Source organism: Ictalurus furcatus, chromosome 5, assembly GCF_023375685.1.
Source record: "Ictalurus furcatus strain D&B chromosome 5, Billie_1.0, whole genome shotgun sequence".
Classification (NCBI taxonomy): domain Eukaryota; kingdom Metazoa; phylum Chordata; class Actinopteri; order Siluriformes; family Ictaluridae; genus Ictalurus; species Ictalurus furcatus.
Window position 1 is genome coordinate 1,442,792 of NC_071259.1, and position 12,500 is coordinate 1,455,291.

At 46.5% G+C, this 12,500-nt stretch overlaps 1 protein-coding gene across 1 annotated transcript in view; it reads right to left on the reverse strand.

The window, feature by feature from the left end:
• Positions 1 to 12,500, reverse strand: part of LOC128607336 (transmembrane protein 132D-like) — a 56,905-nt gene that overhangs the window by 28,217 nt on the left and 16,188 nt on the right. Inside the window, exon 2 of the mRNA XM_053624077.1 lies at positions 7,453 to 7,639. Within this exon, the coding sequence (XP_053480052.1) occupies positions 7,453 to 7,639 (187 nt within the window). The remainder of the gene's footprint in view (positions 1 to 7,452; positions 7,640 to 12,500) is intronic.

Genomic DNA, 12,500 nt, shown 5'->3' on the forward strand with positions numbered 1-12,500 from the left:
TCTCTCTCTCTCTCTCTCTCCCTCTCTCTCTCTCTCTCCCTCTCTCTCCCTCTCTCTCTCTCTCTCTCCCTCTCTCTCTCCCTCCCTCTCTCTCCCTCTCTCTCTCTCTCTCTCCCTCTCTCTCTCTCTCTCCCTCTCTCTCCCTCTCTCTCTCTCTCTCTCCCTCTCTCTCTCCCTCCCTCTCTCTCCCTCTCTCTCTCTCTCTCTCTCTCTCTCTCTCTCTCTCTCTCTCTCTGAGTAGCTGAGTCGATTCACTGAGTGTTGCTGAAGCTAATATAAACGTTCTTTTGTTCAGATTGATTAACAGCAAGGACGCCATTAATTGTGAAATATGCTGCACATTAACACACACACACACACACACACACAAAGACAGAGAGAGAGAGAGAGAATTCAAGTCAGAGAGTGGTGTGGAGGGAAAATTGAGTCATGAAGAGCGTTAGGAAGTGATAAATATTGCTGGGCTTTAATAATGGCTAGTGTTAATAAAGCGTGACCTTGGCGTGGAGGTGGTGTGTATCGGCTCTGAACGAGGAGACACGTGAATGTTAATTAGCGATGAAGCTCTCCCTGTTCTCACATCAGCACAGAGCCCTTAGCCATCTTTCACCCCTACGACTTACAACACCGCCTCTGCGGATTAATCTCTATCATAACGTAGTCCGTGATTCCGTCATTGCGTCATGGAGCGAATTACACGCTCCGCGGCGTGCTGCTGCGGGAAAATCATCAACGCCACCACGGGGTCATGACAACAGCACGTCCTGATGCGTTTTACTCCTCTAATACCAGACCATCTACCAGCCGTTACAATGATTTTCATTTGAATTATTCAAGAAAGTGCTTTTTATCCATTTATAGTTACATTTAATGTTCAGGAAACAACAACAGCTCGTGTTCTGTTACGTTATAGCTGCGATACACAGCCTCTCCCTCACCAGCGTCTCTTCTTATTCTCAAACAACAACAACAACAACAACAAACGCAGTGTCATGTTACAGAGAAACTCCAAAAAAATCAAAAAAGGTAAGTGGAGACCTCGGAGAAAACGCCGGACTCGGCATCCCAGAATGCTCTGCAGCTACATGACGCAGTCGAGACTCTTACAGACTAACGCACTAAAGCGCCGCTGCATCGCTGTTCACACGGTTATGAAGCAAGAGCTGAATCAGAACTGTAAGCAGGGAGAGAATGGCATTGTGGGTACTTCAGGAAAGTGTTTCATTATAAAATAAACATCAGACGCTGCTGAAGGTCACGCGCTAATTATAAAGATTAATATGCAAATGGTTCAGGTCACATGATCCACTTTATCTGATTATCTTTAGTTCTTTGAAGTATCGATCAGCTCCACATCAGCGTTCCCTTTCATTCCGGCGTGAATGCAGATGCTGCGAGGGTTCTGTGAGGATTCTGAGAGGATGAGGCGCTCCAGGGAGCGTTCCGCTGAGCTTTGCGGTTAGCTCCTGGCGGCTGACCAACTTCCTGTCGCGGCGCCGTTTAAAAGCACGGAACATCTGGTTCTGCCTCCTGTTTTAACGTAAACGCGGCGTAACGAAGACGTTTCGTTCTGCCTTCGCGTCTGTTCTCACCTTCTAGTGTTTAAAGCTTTAATTAACTCGGCATCATTACTGAGTCAGAGGAGGAAAACAATCTTCTGAAACACGATGTTCTCCGTACGCTCGGAGACGCCGGAGACGGCAGATCCAACGGCATGCACATCTGGAAAATTAAAGAGGGGTTGTTGTTTTTTTTCACGTCTTGCTGAACAGCGTTTGGTTATTAACTAATTAATTCCGCATTTCCACCAGCGAGGGCGCCAAAGTAACGGCTTACATTAGACAAGGAGGTTTCGAATCGAGTAAACTGCTTTATATCTAATACAGCGTTTTAATTATGTTATATTTAATACAGCGTTTTAAATAGCGTGGGGCGTTCCACTGGATTTAAAGATGATGAAAGAATAAAACACACCGTAGTGACGTGGATCGGAATCGTGACGGAGGCGTGAACACAGAGACAGACAGTTTATATTTCTGAAACGGCAGAGACGCTGCTTTTAATCTGATTTCTACATGTCTCTGTTTCTCTTTCTGTCTCTTTCTCTCACACGCTCGATCTATCTGTCCATCTTTCTCTCTCACTGTTTCTGTCTCTCTCTCACTCAGTCTTTCTCTTTATCTGTCTCTCTGTGATTCTCTCTCTAATCTGTCTGTGTCTGTCTGTGTGTGTGTGTCTCTAGCTGTTTCTTTCTCTGTCTGTCTGACTGTCTCTCCCTCTATTTGTCTATCTATCTCTGCCTGTCTGTCTCTCTCTCACCCAGTCTTTCTCTTCATCTGTGTCTCTCTGTGATTCTCTCTCTAATCTGTCTGTCAGTGTCTCTTTCTAGCTGTTTCTTTCTCTGCCTGTCTGTCTGTCTGTCTGTCTGTCTCTCTCTCAGTCGTTCTCTTTCTCTCTCTCTGTCTGTCTCTCTCTCTCTCTCTATGTGTGTGTGTCTCTCTCTCTCTCTCTCTCTCAGTCGTTCTCTTTCTCTCTCTCTGTCTCTCTTTCTCTCTCTCTCTCTATGTGTTTGTGTGTGTCTCTCTCTCTCTCTCTCTTAGTCGTTCTCTTTCTCTCTCTCTGTCCCTCTTTCTCTCTCTCTCTCTCTCTCTCTCTATGTGTGTGTCTCTCTCTCTCTCTCTCTCTCAGTCGTTCTCTTTCTCTCTCTCTGTCTCTCTGTCTCTCTGTCTCTCTCTCTCTCTCTCTCTATGTGTGTGTGTGTGTGTGTCTCTCTCTCTCTCTCAGTCGTTCTCTTTCTCTCTCTCTCTCTCTCTCTCTCTCTCTATGTGTGTGTGTGTGTGTCTCTCTCTCTCTCTCTCTCAGTCGTTCTCTTTCTCTGTCTCTCTTTCTCTCTCTCTCTCTCTCTCTCTATGTGTGTGTGTGTGTGTGTGTCTCTCTCTCTCTCTCAGTCGTTCTCTTTCTCTCTGTCTCTCTTTCTCTCTCTCTCTCTCTATGTGTGTGTGTGTGTCTCTCTCTCTCTCTCTCTCTCTCTCTCTCTCTCTCTCTCTCAAGCCTACTACAGTATGTCCCTCAGTGTGTGTGTGTGTGTGTGTGTGTGTGTGTGTGTGTGTGGAGCTGCAGAGCCTTTAAAAGCTGCACAATGTCACTACACTGCACTTCACTGCCCTCTTTGCACCAGTCTCACACCACACCCTGTCAGGCTGAGCACTGACACACACTCCATGGTGACTCTGACACGTGTGAATGCACACACACACACACACACACACACACACACACACACACACGGTACCCTAAGTGTGCCCCAAGAGCACACAAAGACCTCTTCTGAACCGGTCACGGTCGTGAGCGCAGGCGGGTGAGGGAGTAATTAGCAGTGCATCATGGGAAGTGTTGTGAAACCGCGTCATTAAAAACGCAGGTGCTGAATACGTGAGTGCACGCGGCTATTTAACCGGCGTGGGGATAAATCTTAGCTCAGCGTTAAGAGCACCCGCTTGTTTACACGTCGCGGACGTGAATATAAATAATCGGCCATTTTAAACTACCGAGCCTGTGTTACCGTGATTTAATTACTGTGCTGGAGGGAGAAAAAAAAACACAAAACAACTCATTAGCGAGCTTAAGAAGTGTGTGTACGTGGTGTAACACTGAGCGGTGGATTATACGCTGATGTATCACACGGGAGCAGGTGATTAATCTTATCAAATCTTTCGACAGCAGGATTGAAGCGGGTTAAAGACAGGCGTGTCACTGCTGTTTAATAATGACACACGCTTATGTCTGTTCACGTCGCTGTTCGTAGCTCTCTCTTCATCAATCCCCATTACACACTCAACATTCACACTGATCTCTCCATTAGGCAGCCAATTAAAGAGAATACCACACACACACACACACACACACACACACACACAGGACCCCAGTTTCCCGCTCGTCGTTTCAGGTACACGTCTAAATCTCCATCTCGACGCTAAGTACACCACAATATGAACTCGACTCAGCCGCAACAACTGAACACCGATTCGATTCAGTACCAGTATCAACATCAGTCAAGATTCTGAACCGTTCTCCTTTTCGATTCGGACTCGGATACACAGCGGTGCTTGAAAGTTTGCGAACGCTTTGGCATTTTCTGTATATATGCATAAATTTGACCTAAAACATCATCGGACGTTCACACAAGTCCTCATCACCTCATCCCATGTGTGAAACATGGTGGCGGTAGTGTCGTGGTTCGGGTCTGTTTTGCGGCATCCGGGCCAGGACGGTTTGAACGGTGAATGGTGACGTATACCGGCGAATTCTAGAGGAGATCCGTTCGTGAACCGAATCTGAAGAGAAAGTGGGTCATGCAGCAAGTCAGCGAGTCTCAGCACACGAGACGTTCTACCAAAGAACGCTTAAAGAGGAATAAAGTTAACGTTTTAGAACTGCCAAGTCACAGTCCTGACTTTAATCCAATAGAAATGTGCTCTGCCTCCTGTTCATCAGTGAAAAGGCACCACCATGTGACCATCGCTGAGCAGGTATTATACAGAAGGCGGTTTATCACAGCTCTGCGTGTAGTGTGTGTGGTAGAGATATGAGTGGATCTCTCTCGCTCTCTCTCTCTCTCGCGCTCTCTCTCTCTCTCTCAGTCTCTCGGAGTACACAGCTGTGACAGCTCTGATGTGAGGGCTACACGACAGTGTTTCCATTTCGGCAGCGGTGTAACATGTAGGAGGTGAGAGAGGAAACCGCAGTGCTAACAGCTACAAGGTACAGAAAGTTACGATGTGACAAAACAACAATCTGTAGCAGAAGCTGAAACCGTACACTGCGGCTGCAGTACTACACACCCAGCTTCACAGAAAAAAATGTTCACATGCAACTTATCTGCAACGGCGTCTATACGGCTATACGTGGATAATAAACGTCCTGGCATAGGTCACGTAGCAGAATATCACCAATACGATTCCATTCGATTCATTACAGTTCCCTTCAGCAGCAATTAGATTCGATTTGATCCTACATGATTCGATTCAGCACCAATATGATTCAGTTCGGTCCAATAGGATTTGATTCAGCACCAATATGATCCAGTTGGGTCTAATAGGACTTGATTCAGCCCCAATATGATTCAGTTGGGTCTAATAGGACTTGATTCAGCACCAATATGATTCAATTTGATTCATTACAGTTCCATCCAGCATGAATAAGATTCGATTTGATCCTATATGATTTGATTCAACACCAATATGATCCAGTTGGGTCCAACAGGACTCGATTCAGCACCAATATGATTCAATTTGATTCATTATGGTTCGATTCAGCACCAATATGATTCAGTTGGGTCCAATAGGATTTGATTCAGCACCAGTATGATTCAGTTGGGTCTAATAGGATTTGATTCAGCACCAATATGATTCAATTTGATTCATTACAGTTCCATCCAGCATGAATAAGATTCGATTTGATCCTATATGATTTGATTCAACACCAATATGATCCAGTTGGGTCCAACAGGACTTGATTCAGCACCAATATGATTCAATTTGATTCATTATGGTTCGATTCAGCACCAATATGATTCAGTTGGGTCCAATAGGATTTGATTCAGCACCAGTATGATTCAGTTCTGTCCAATAGGATTTGATTCAGCACCAATATGATTCAATTGGGTCCAACAGGATTTGATTCAGCACCAGTATGATTCAGTTGGGTCCAATATGATTCAATTCAGCACCAATATGATTCAATTTGATCCAGTATGATTCAATTCAATACCAGTATGATTCTATTTGAACCAATATGATTAAATTCGGCACCAATCGGATTCAATCTGATCCGATATCATTCGAATCAGCGCCAATACGATTCAGCTTCAGCCAGTGTGAAGAGGTATACGCATAGCAACGTATTGGTATTACATAACGTTCATCACATAAGCTCTGATGTCACTCATCATTTCCCCACGAATCCTTAAAGACCTCCACTTCATTACATGGAGCCCAGGGCTGCTGCTTCCACTGCGTTAGGTCTACAAAGAACCTCACGCAGCTCCCCAAAGAAAGAATTAGTGAGCGGATTAGTAAAAGTTAAACAAGGCGTTTTTAAAGCTGCTGTTGCTTATAAGTCTGGCCTTTAATCTAGTCTGGAACGTCGTGCGTCTGAGGCTCTTAAAGAGTCCGTGCAAGCGCTGAAAATCTGGACCGCCTGCTGAGGTTTCCTTCATTTACTGAAGAGAGACTCGGTCACAGTCGTTTGTAATGACTGCGGCGCTGCTGATCTTCCGCGCTAACCCCGCGCTCACACCCGCAGGGAGCCCGTCTCGCCGAGAGCCGGGGATTTCGGACGACGGGGTGCAGAGCGGAAGCGAGAGTGGGCGGAGCAAGTGACGTGACCGAGTTGAGAGAAGTCTAACCTCATGCGCGTTTGAAGTAGACATGTTTTATTTCTCCGTTAGTCTTCATGCTGTTGTAATTCCGAACAGGAAGTACCTCAGGCAGGTTAAATTCGCAGCAGACAGCACTGGGAGCAAACTGGAAAGCACATAATCCTGAATTTTATTTACACTGAGACCTAAACATGAGGTTCTGTGATTAAATTAGTGGCTGATTACAGGTTCTAGTGGATATCACAACCATTCTGGCGTTATCACTGAAACCATGGTAACCAGGAGTAAACTAAATATAGGACCCTCCCACCCACACTGCTCCTGTAGTCCTGGAGAGTTCTTTCGGTTTTTATTACGCAGTATTATAAGCGTTTGATCTGTAATATATTCCTGTATTCGTGATGGAATCTTCTTCACGTGCTCCTCACTGGGATTTCTACATGAATGTTTTTTTTAGGGGGAGGTTCCCTGTTCTTCACGGAGGCTGGTGATGGATAAGGCCGTGAGAAGCCCACTGAGATACACCATGCTTGTAATTTCACCTCCAGCGTAATTACATATTACAACGCGTTTGGACATGGATCAGACCCTGATGCGTCATCACACATCCTAGCGTTAACAGGATCAACAGAACGTCTGACAACAACGCATCAGATACCGGACTCGCTAAATTCCCCGCCGTTGTAGTAAAAGTTTCGGCCATGGTCCCTTCACGAGGAAGGAAAAAATCCGGAACGTTCTCAGGAGGCTTTAAGAAAATGCCACGGCACTTTTTAAAGAGGATCGGAGGAGCCGATCTGATCTGATCGGCTAACACCGATCAGACGCAAGTCTTGATTATGCATTAGTTTTAGCTCCACCCCTTTTTAGGGTCATGATCATAACATGAACATTCAGTGAGCTTAGCTCATGCGCTGTTTTGGGGTTTTTTTTCCTACTTGCGTTACAATCGTTAAATTGTTGTTGATTGGATCCGGTTTGAGAAAGATCTGATGATTGAGACATGAGGAGATGATTGTGTGTGTGTGTGTGAGAGAGAGAGAGAGAGAGAGAGAGAGAGAGAGAGGGCTCACCATGGCGAGAGGGACGATGCCGGACAGCTCTCTCTGGACGATGTGGATTTTAGTCTCGGTTTCGTCAGACGTCGCTCTGATGCCCGGATACTCCACCATCCAGGAGATCAGACCACTGCCCACGGAGTCCACGATCGCATCCATCTCCAGATCCACCTGCACCACCCGCTGCCACCCGGGCTCCACCCTGACACACACACACACACACACATCAATATATCTTGTAGTATTTCAGTAACATGCCGTAAAACCCTGAACCGAATCCACTACGAGACAGAGGGAGAAGATCAGATCGTGATATCAGTTTTATTTTCCATCAGTTCAGGACACTACAGGAGAAATCCTTCTGAAATGACTACAAATGAGAAAAATCTTTTCATTAGTTGAGCGTAAAAAACCCCACAACAACCCCCAAGTCTTTTATGTTTTAATGATCCCAGACACAAAGCCCTGACTGAACCGAGCACCTTTCACACTTTCCTTTCAAAGCTTTGAAGTGTGACATGACCTCCTGATTAAAAACCTGAATGTGTGTCAAAACACATCAGACCCCATTAACACTCGCCCTGAGAGAGAAAACAGAGGAGTATCAGGAGAAGTCAAACAGGAGGGAGAGAGAGAGAGAGAGAGAGAGAGAAAATAATGCAGCACAAATAAAGCAATGGGTGCAGAAAAGTACAACTGTTACTAAAGTACAAGAGGAGGAGAAGAGAAGAGAGGAGAAGAGAAGAGAGGAGGGGAGAAGAGAAGAGAGGAGGGGAGAAGAGAGGAGAAGAGAAGAGAGGAGAAGTGAGGAGACATGAGGAGAAGAGAGGAGAAGAGAAGAGAGGAGGGGAGAAGAGAAGAGAGGAGGGGAGAAGAGAGGAGAAGAGAAGAGAGGAGAAGTGAGGAGACATGAGGAGAAGAGAGGAGAAGAGAAGAGAGGAGGGGAGAAGAGAAGAGAGGAGGGGAGAAGAGAGGAGAAGAGAAGAGAGGAGAAGTGAGGAGACATGAGGAGAAGAGAGGAGAAGAGAAGAGAGGAGGGGAGAAGAGAGGAGAAGTGAGGAGACATGAGGAGAAGAGAGGAGAAGAGAAGAGAGGAGGGGAGAAGAGAGGAGAAGTGAGGAGACATGAGGAGAAGAGAGGAGAAGAGAAGAGAGGAGGGGAGAAGAGAGGAGAAGAGAAGAGAGGAGGGGAGAAGAGAGGAGAAGAGAAGAGAGGAGAAGTGAGGAGACATGAGGAGAAGAGAGGAGAAGAGAAGAGAGGAGGGGAGAAGAGAGGAGAAGTGAGGAGACATGAGGAGAAGAGAGGAGAAGAGAAGAGAGGAGGGGAGAAGAGAGGAGAAGAGAAGAGAGGAGGGGAGAAGAGAGGAGAAGAGAAGAGAGGAGAAGTGAGGAGACATGAGGAGAAGAGAGGAGGAGAGGAGATAATTGAAATCATATAAATGGTGGAGTTCCTACACTGTGATAAACGGATTGCACTCTCGAGTTGAAATAATCTGCATATTTTGTTCGTTTTAAACAAATTTAATGGAACTTTTGTGAAACTCGTTTAATCTTAATAGCATTAATGAAAGAAATCTGAAAAAAGGAAGAAAGAAAGAAGAAGGAAAGAAGAAAGAAAGGAAGGAAGAACGGAAGAAAGCCAAGAGAAATCCATAAAAGAAGAGAAATTCGGGCAGTGCTGTATCATAACAAATTACACACACTCACACCCTGATCATCAGCTCTGACCACCGCGGTCCGGTCACGCCCACCTTCACCACACACACACACACACACACACACACACACTCACGCCCTCACGCCCACCTTCACCACACACACAACACACTCACGCCCTGATCATCAGCTCTGACCACCGCGGTCCGGTCACGCCCACCTTCACCACACACACACACACACACACACACACACACACTCACGCCCTCACGCCCACCTTCACCACACACACAACACACTCACGCCCTGATCATCAGCTCTGACCACCGCGGTCCGGTCACGCCCACCTTCACCACACACACACACACACACACTCACTCCATCACGCCCACCTTCACCACACACACACACACACACACTCACTCCATCACGCCCACCTTCACCACACACACACACACACTCACGCCATCACGCCCACCTTCACCACACACACACACACTCTCACGCCATCACGCCCACCTTCACCACACACACAACACACACACACTCACGCCATCACGCCCACCTTCACCACACACACAACACACTCACGCCCTGATCATCACACACACACACACCTCATATACACACCTCATATACACACCTCATACACACACCTCATACACACACACACACACAGAGCTCCACATGGTATAATGTAAGTGAACTGAGCTCGAGAGGACGCACTCTGACCTCTCAGCAATCATTCATATTTCAGATTTATGTCAATTAAGGCGGAGGAAAAAGTGCGGCGGTTTCCGCTCGCAGCAGAAGTGCACATTAACGCGTGTGAAATACGGCCGCGTTCGGGACGAGGGCCGAGTTCTAAACGCTTGTGTAAGCAGTCCGTCAGCGCTACAGCCAAAACCTCTGCGCAAGCACAAGTACAACTCCAACACCACCGTATCTGTCCTGTAACAAACCACAGAAATCTCATCTCTCTGTGATACGAACGGTGGGAGAGATCGCAGGTAATGTGTGTGTGTGAGAGAGAGAGAGAGGGAGAGAAAGAGAGAGAAAGAGAGAGGGAGAGAGAGAGAGAGAGAGAAAGAAAGAGAGAGAGAGAAAGAAAGAGAAAGAGAGAGAGAGAGAGTGAGAAATAAAGAGAGAAAGCGAGAGAGAGAGAGAAAGAGAGAGGGAGAGAGAGAGAGAGAGAGAAAGAAAGAGAGAGAGAGAAAGAAAGAGAAAGAGAGAGAGAGAGAGAGGGTGAGAAATAAAGAGAGAAAGTGAGAGAGAGAGAGAAAGAGAGAGGGAGAGAGAGAGAGCGAGAAATAGAGAGAGAAAGCGAGAGAGAGAGAGAGAAAGAGAGAGAGAGAGAGAAAGCGAGAGAGAGAGAGAAAGAAAGAGAGAGAAAGAGAGAGGGAAAGCGAGAGAGAGAGAGAAGGTGATGGCTTTGAAACAATAAAAACTTCTCTCACAGGCAGAACTGCAGCAGCAAGCAGTGACAGAACAGAGGATGGCAGGTGAAAGGAGGGGGATGGAGAGAGGAGGGGGATGGAGGGGGGTGGGTGGAGAGAGGAGGGGGGATGGAGAGACGAGGGGGATGGAGAGAGGAGGGGGTGGGTGGAGAGAGCAGGGGGATTGAGAGTGGCGGGTGTGGGTTTCGAGAGGAGGGGGATGGAGAGAGGAGGGGGTGGGTTTCGAGAGGAGGGGGATGGAGAGAGGAGGGGGTGGGTTTCGAGAGGAGGGGGGGTGGTGAGAGGAGGGGGGGTGGGGAGAGGCGTGGGGATGGAGAGAGGAGGGGGGGTGGAGAGAGGAGGGGGGGTGGAGAGAGGCGTGGGGAGTGAGAGAGTTGCTCGCCTGGCACTTTCTCTTTCCTCAGTATAGAAGGGGAAAGAGCTGCAGAAGGATTTGCAGCTGTGCGAGAGAAAGCACATTTCTGTGAGGTGATGGAAGAGCGGAGAGTGGAGGAGCACTTCCTCTCTATTGGAGAGGAAGAAGAAAAAACGACAGCAACAACAATCTTCCATTTTATAATCACAAACATTTATTTTTGTTCTTCCCGGCGCGCGGCGAAACAGGACACCCACTCTCTTAGTTCAGAAAATTATACGTGGAAAAAAAAATTGACGCTGACTCGCGTGTAATCGTTTACAAATCACACATTCACGAATTCGTTTACTGAGAAAGTCCTGAAGATGTCAGAACGTTTCTTCTGGTAGAAAGCGCTGACACTGGAGACTCCTTCCATAAAGGAAAAAAAGTTTCCTTCCGAGAAGTTTCCTTCCTTTCCTTCTTTTGAGCGAATTCTCTGTTTAGTAATATGTACAACGCATTCAGTTCAGTACTCAGTTCAGTACTCAGTTCAGAACTCAGTTCACTACTCAGTTCAGTACTCAGTTCAGTACTCAGTTCACTACTCAGTTCACTACTCAGTTCAGAACTCAGTTCAGTACTCAGTTCAGTACTCAGTTCAGTACTCAGTTCACTACTCAGTTCACTACTCAGTTCATAACTCAGTTCACTACTCAGTTCAGTACTCAGTTCAGTACTCAGTTCACTACTCAGTTCATAACTCAGTTCACTACTCAGTTCACTACTCAGTTCAGTACTCAGTTCAGAACTCAGTTCAGTACTCAGTTCACTACTCAGTTCACTACTCAGTTCATAACTCAGTTCACTACTCAGTTCACTACTCAGTTCATAACTCAGTTCACTACTCAGTTCACTACTCAGTTCAGAACTCAGTTCAGTACTCAGTTCATAACTCAGTTCAGAACTCAGTTCAGTACTCAGGTCAGAACTCAGTTCACTACTCGGTTCAGAACTCGGTTCAGTACTCGGTTCAGAACTCGGTTCAGTACTCAGTTCATAACTCAGTTCAGTACTCAGTTCAGAACTCAGTTCAGAACAATGCGGCTTAAAATCTCAAAAGCGATGGGGTATTTTCTTTGGCACTAAAATAATATCTATCTAGTTGGGGAAACATGGGTGTAAGAACGCTGTAGATGTTTGAACTCTGTGTCTAATGATCCGTTTGATTGGACCGTATTTTAGCAGCAGATACGGAGATATCATTTTAAAACACGGTTTTAGTTTTTTGCCGTTAATTTATGGTAATGCACCGTAAGTGCTTTAACGTTTCTGCTCAGGATGAGGAGCTGCTGGACCGAACCACTCTCTGTGGGAGGCATCAGATCACTCAGAGCAGATTTAAACACCAGCGTGGGTACAGAGACGGAGACAGAGACGGACTAAATAAAACCTCTCCCTGCTGAGATCAGATATCTGGGGACTTTTCTCTGCTGAGAGCCATTAATTCAAGCTGTCCTCGCTCTGCCATTATCAGTACTGTGATCAGAGGCAGTCCAGTTACCAACGTCAGTCCCGTTATCAGATTCAGTGCCACTGTGTGATTCAGTACTATTA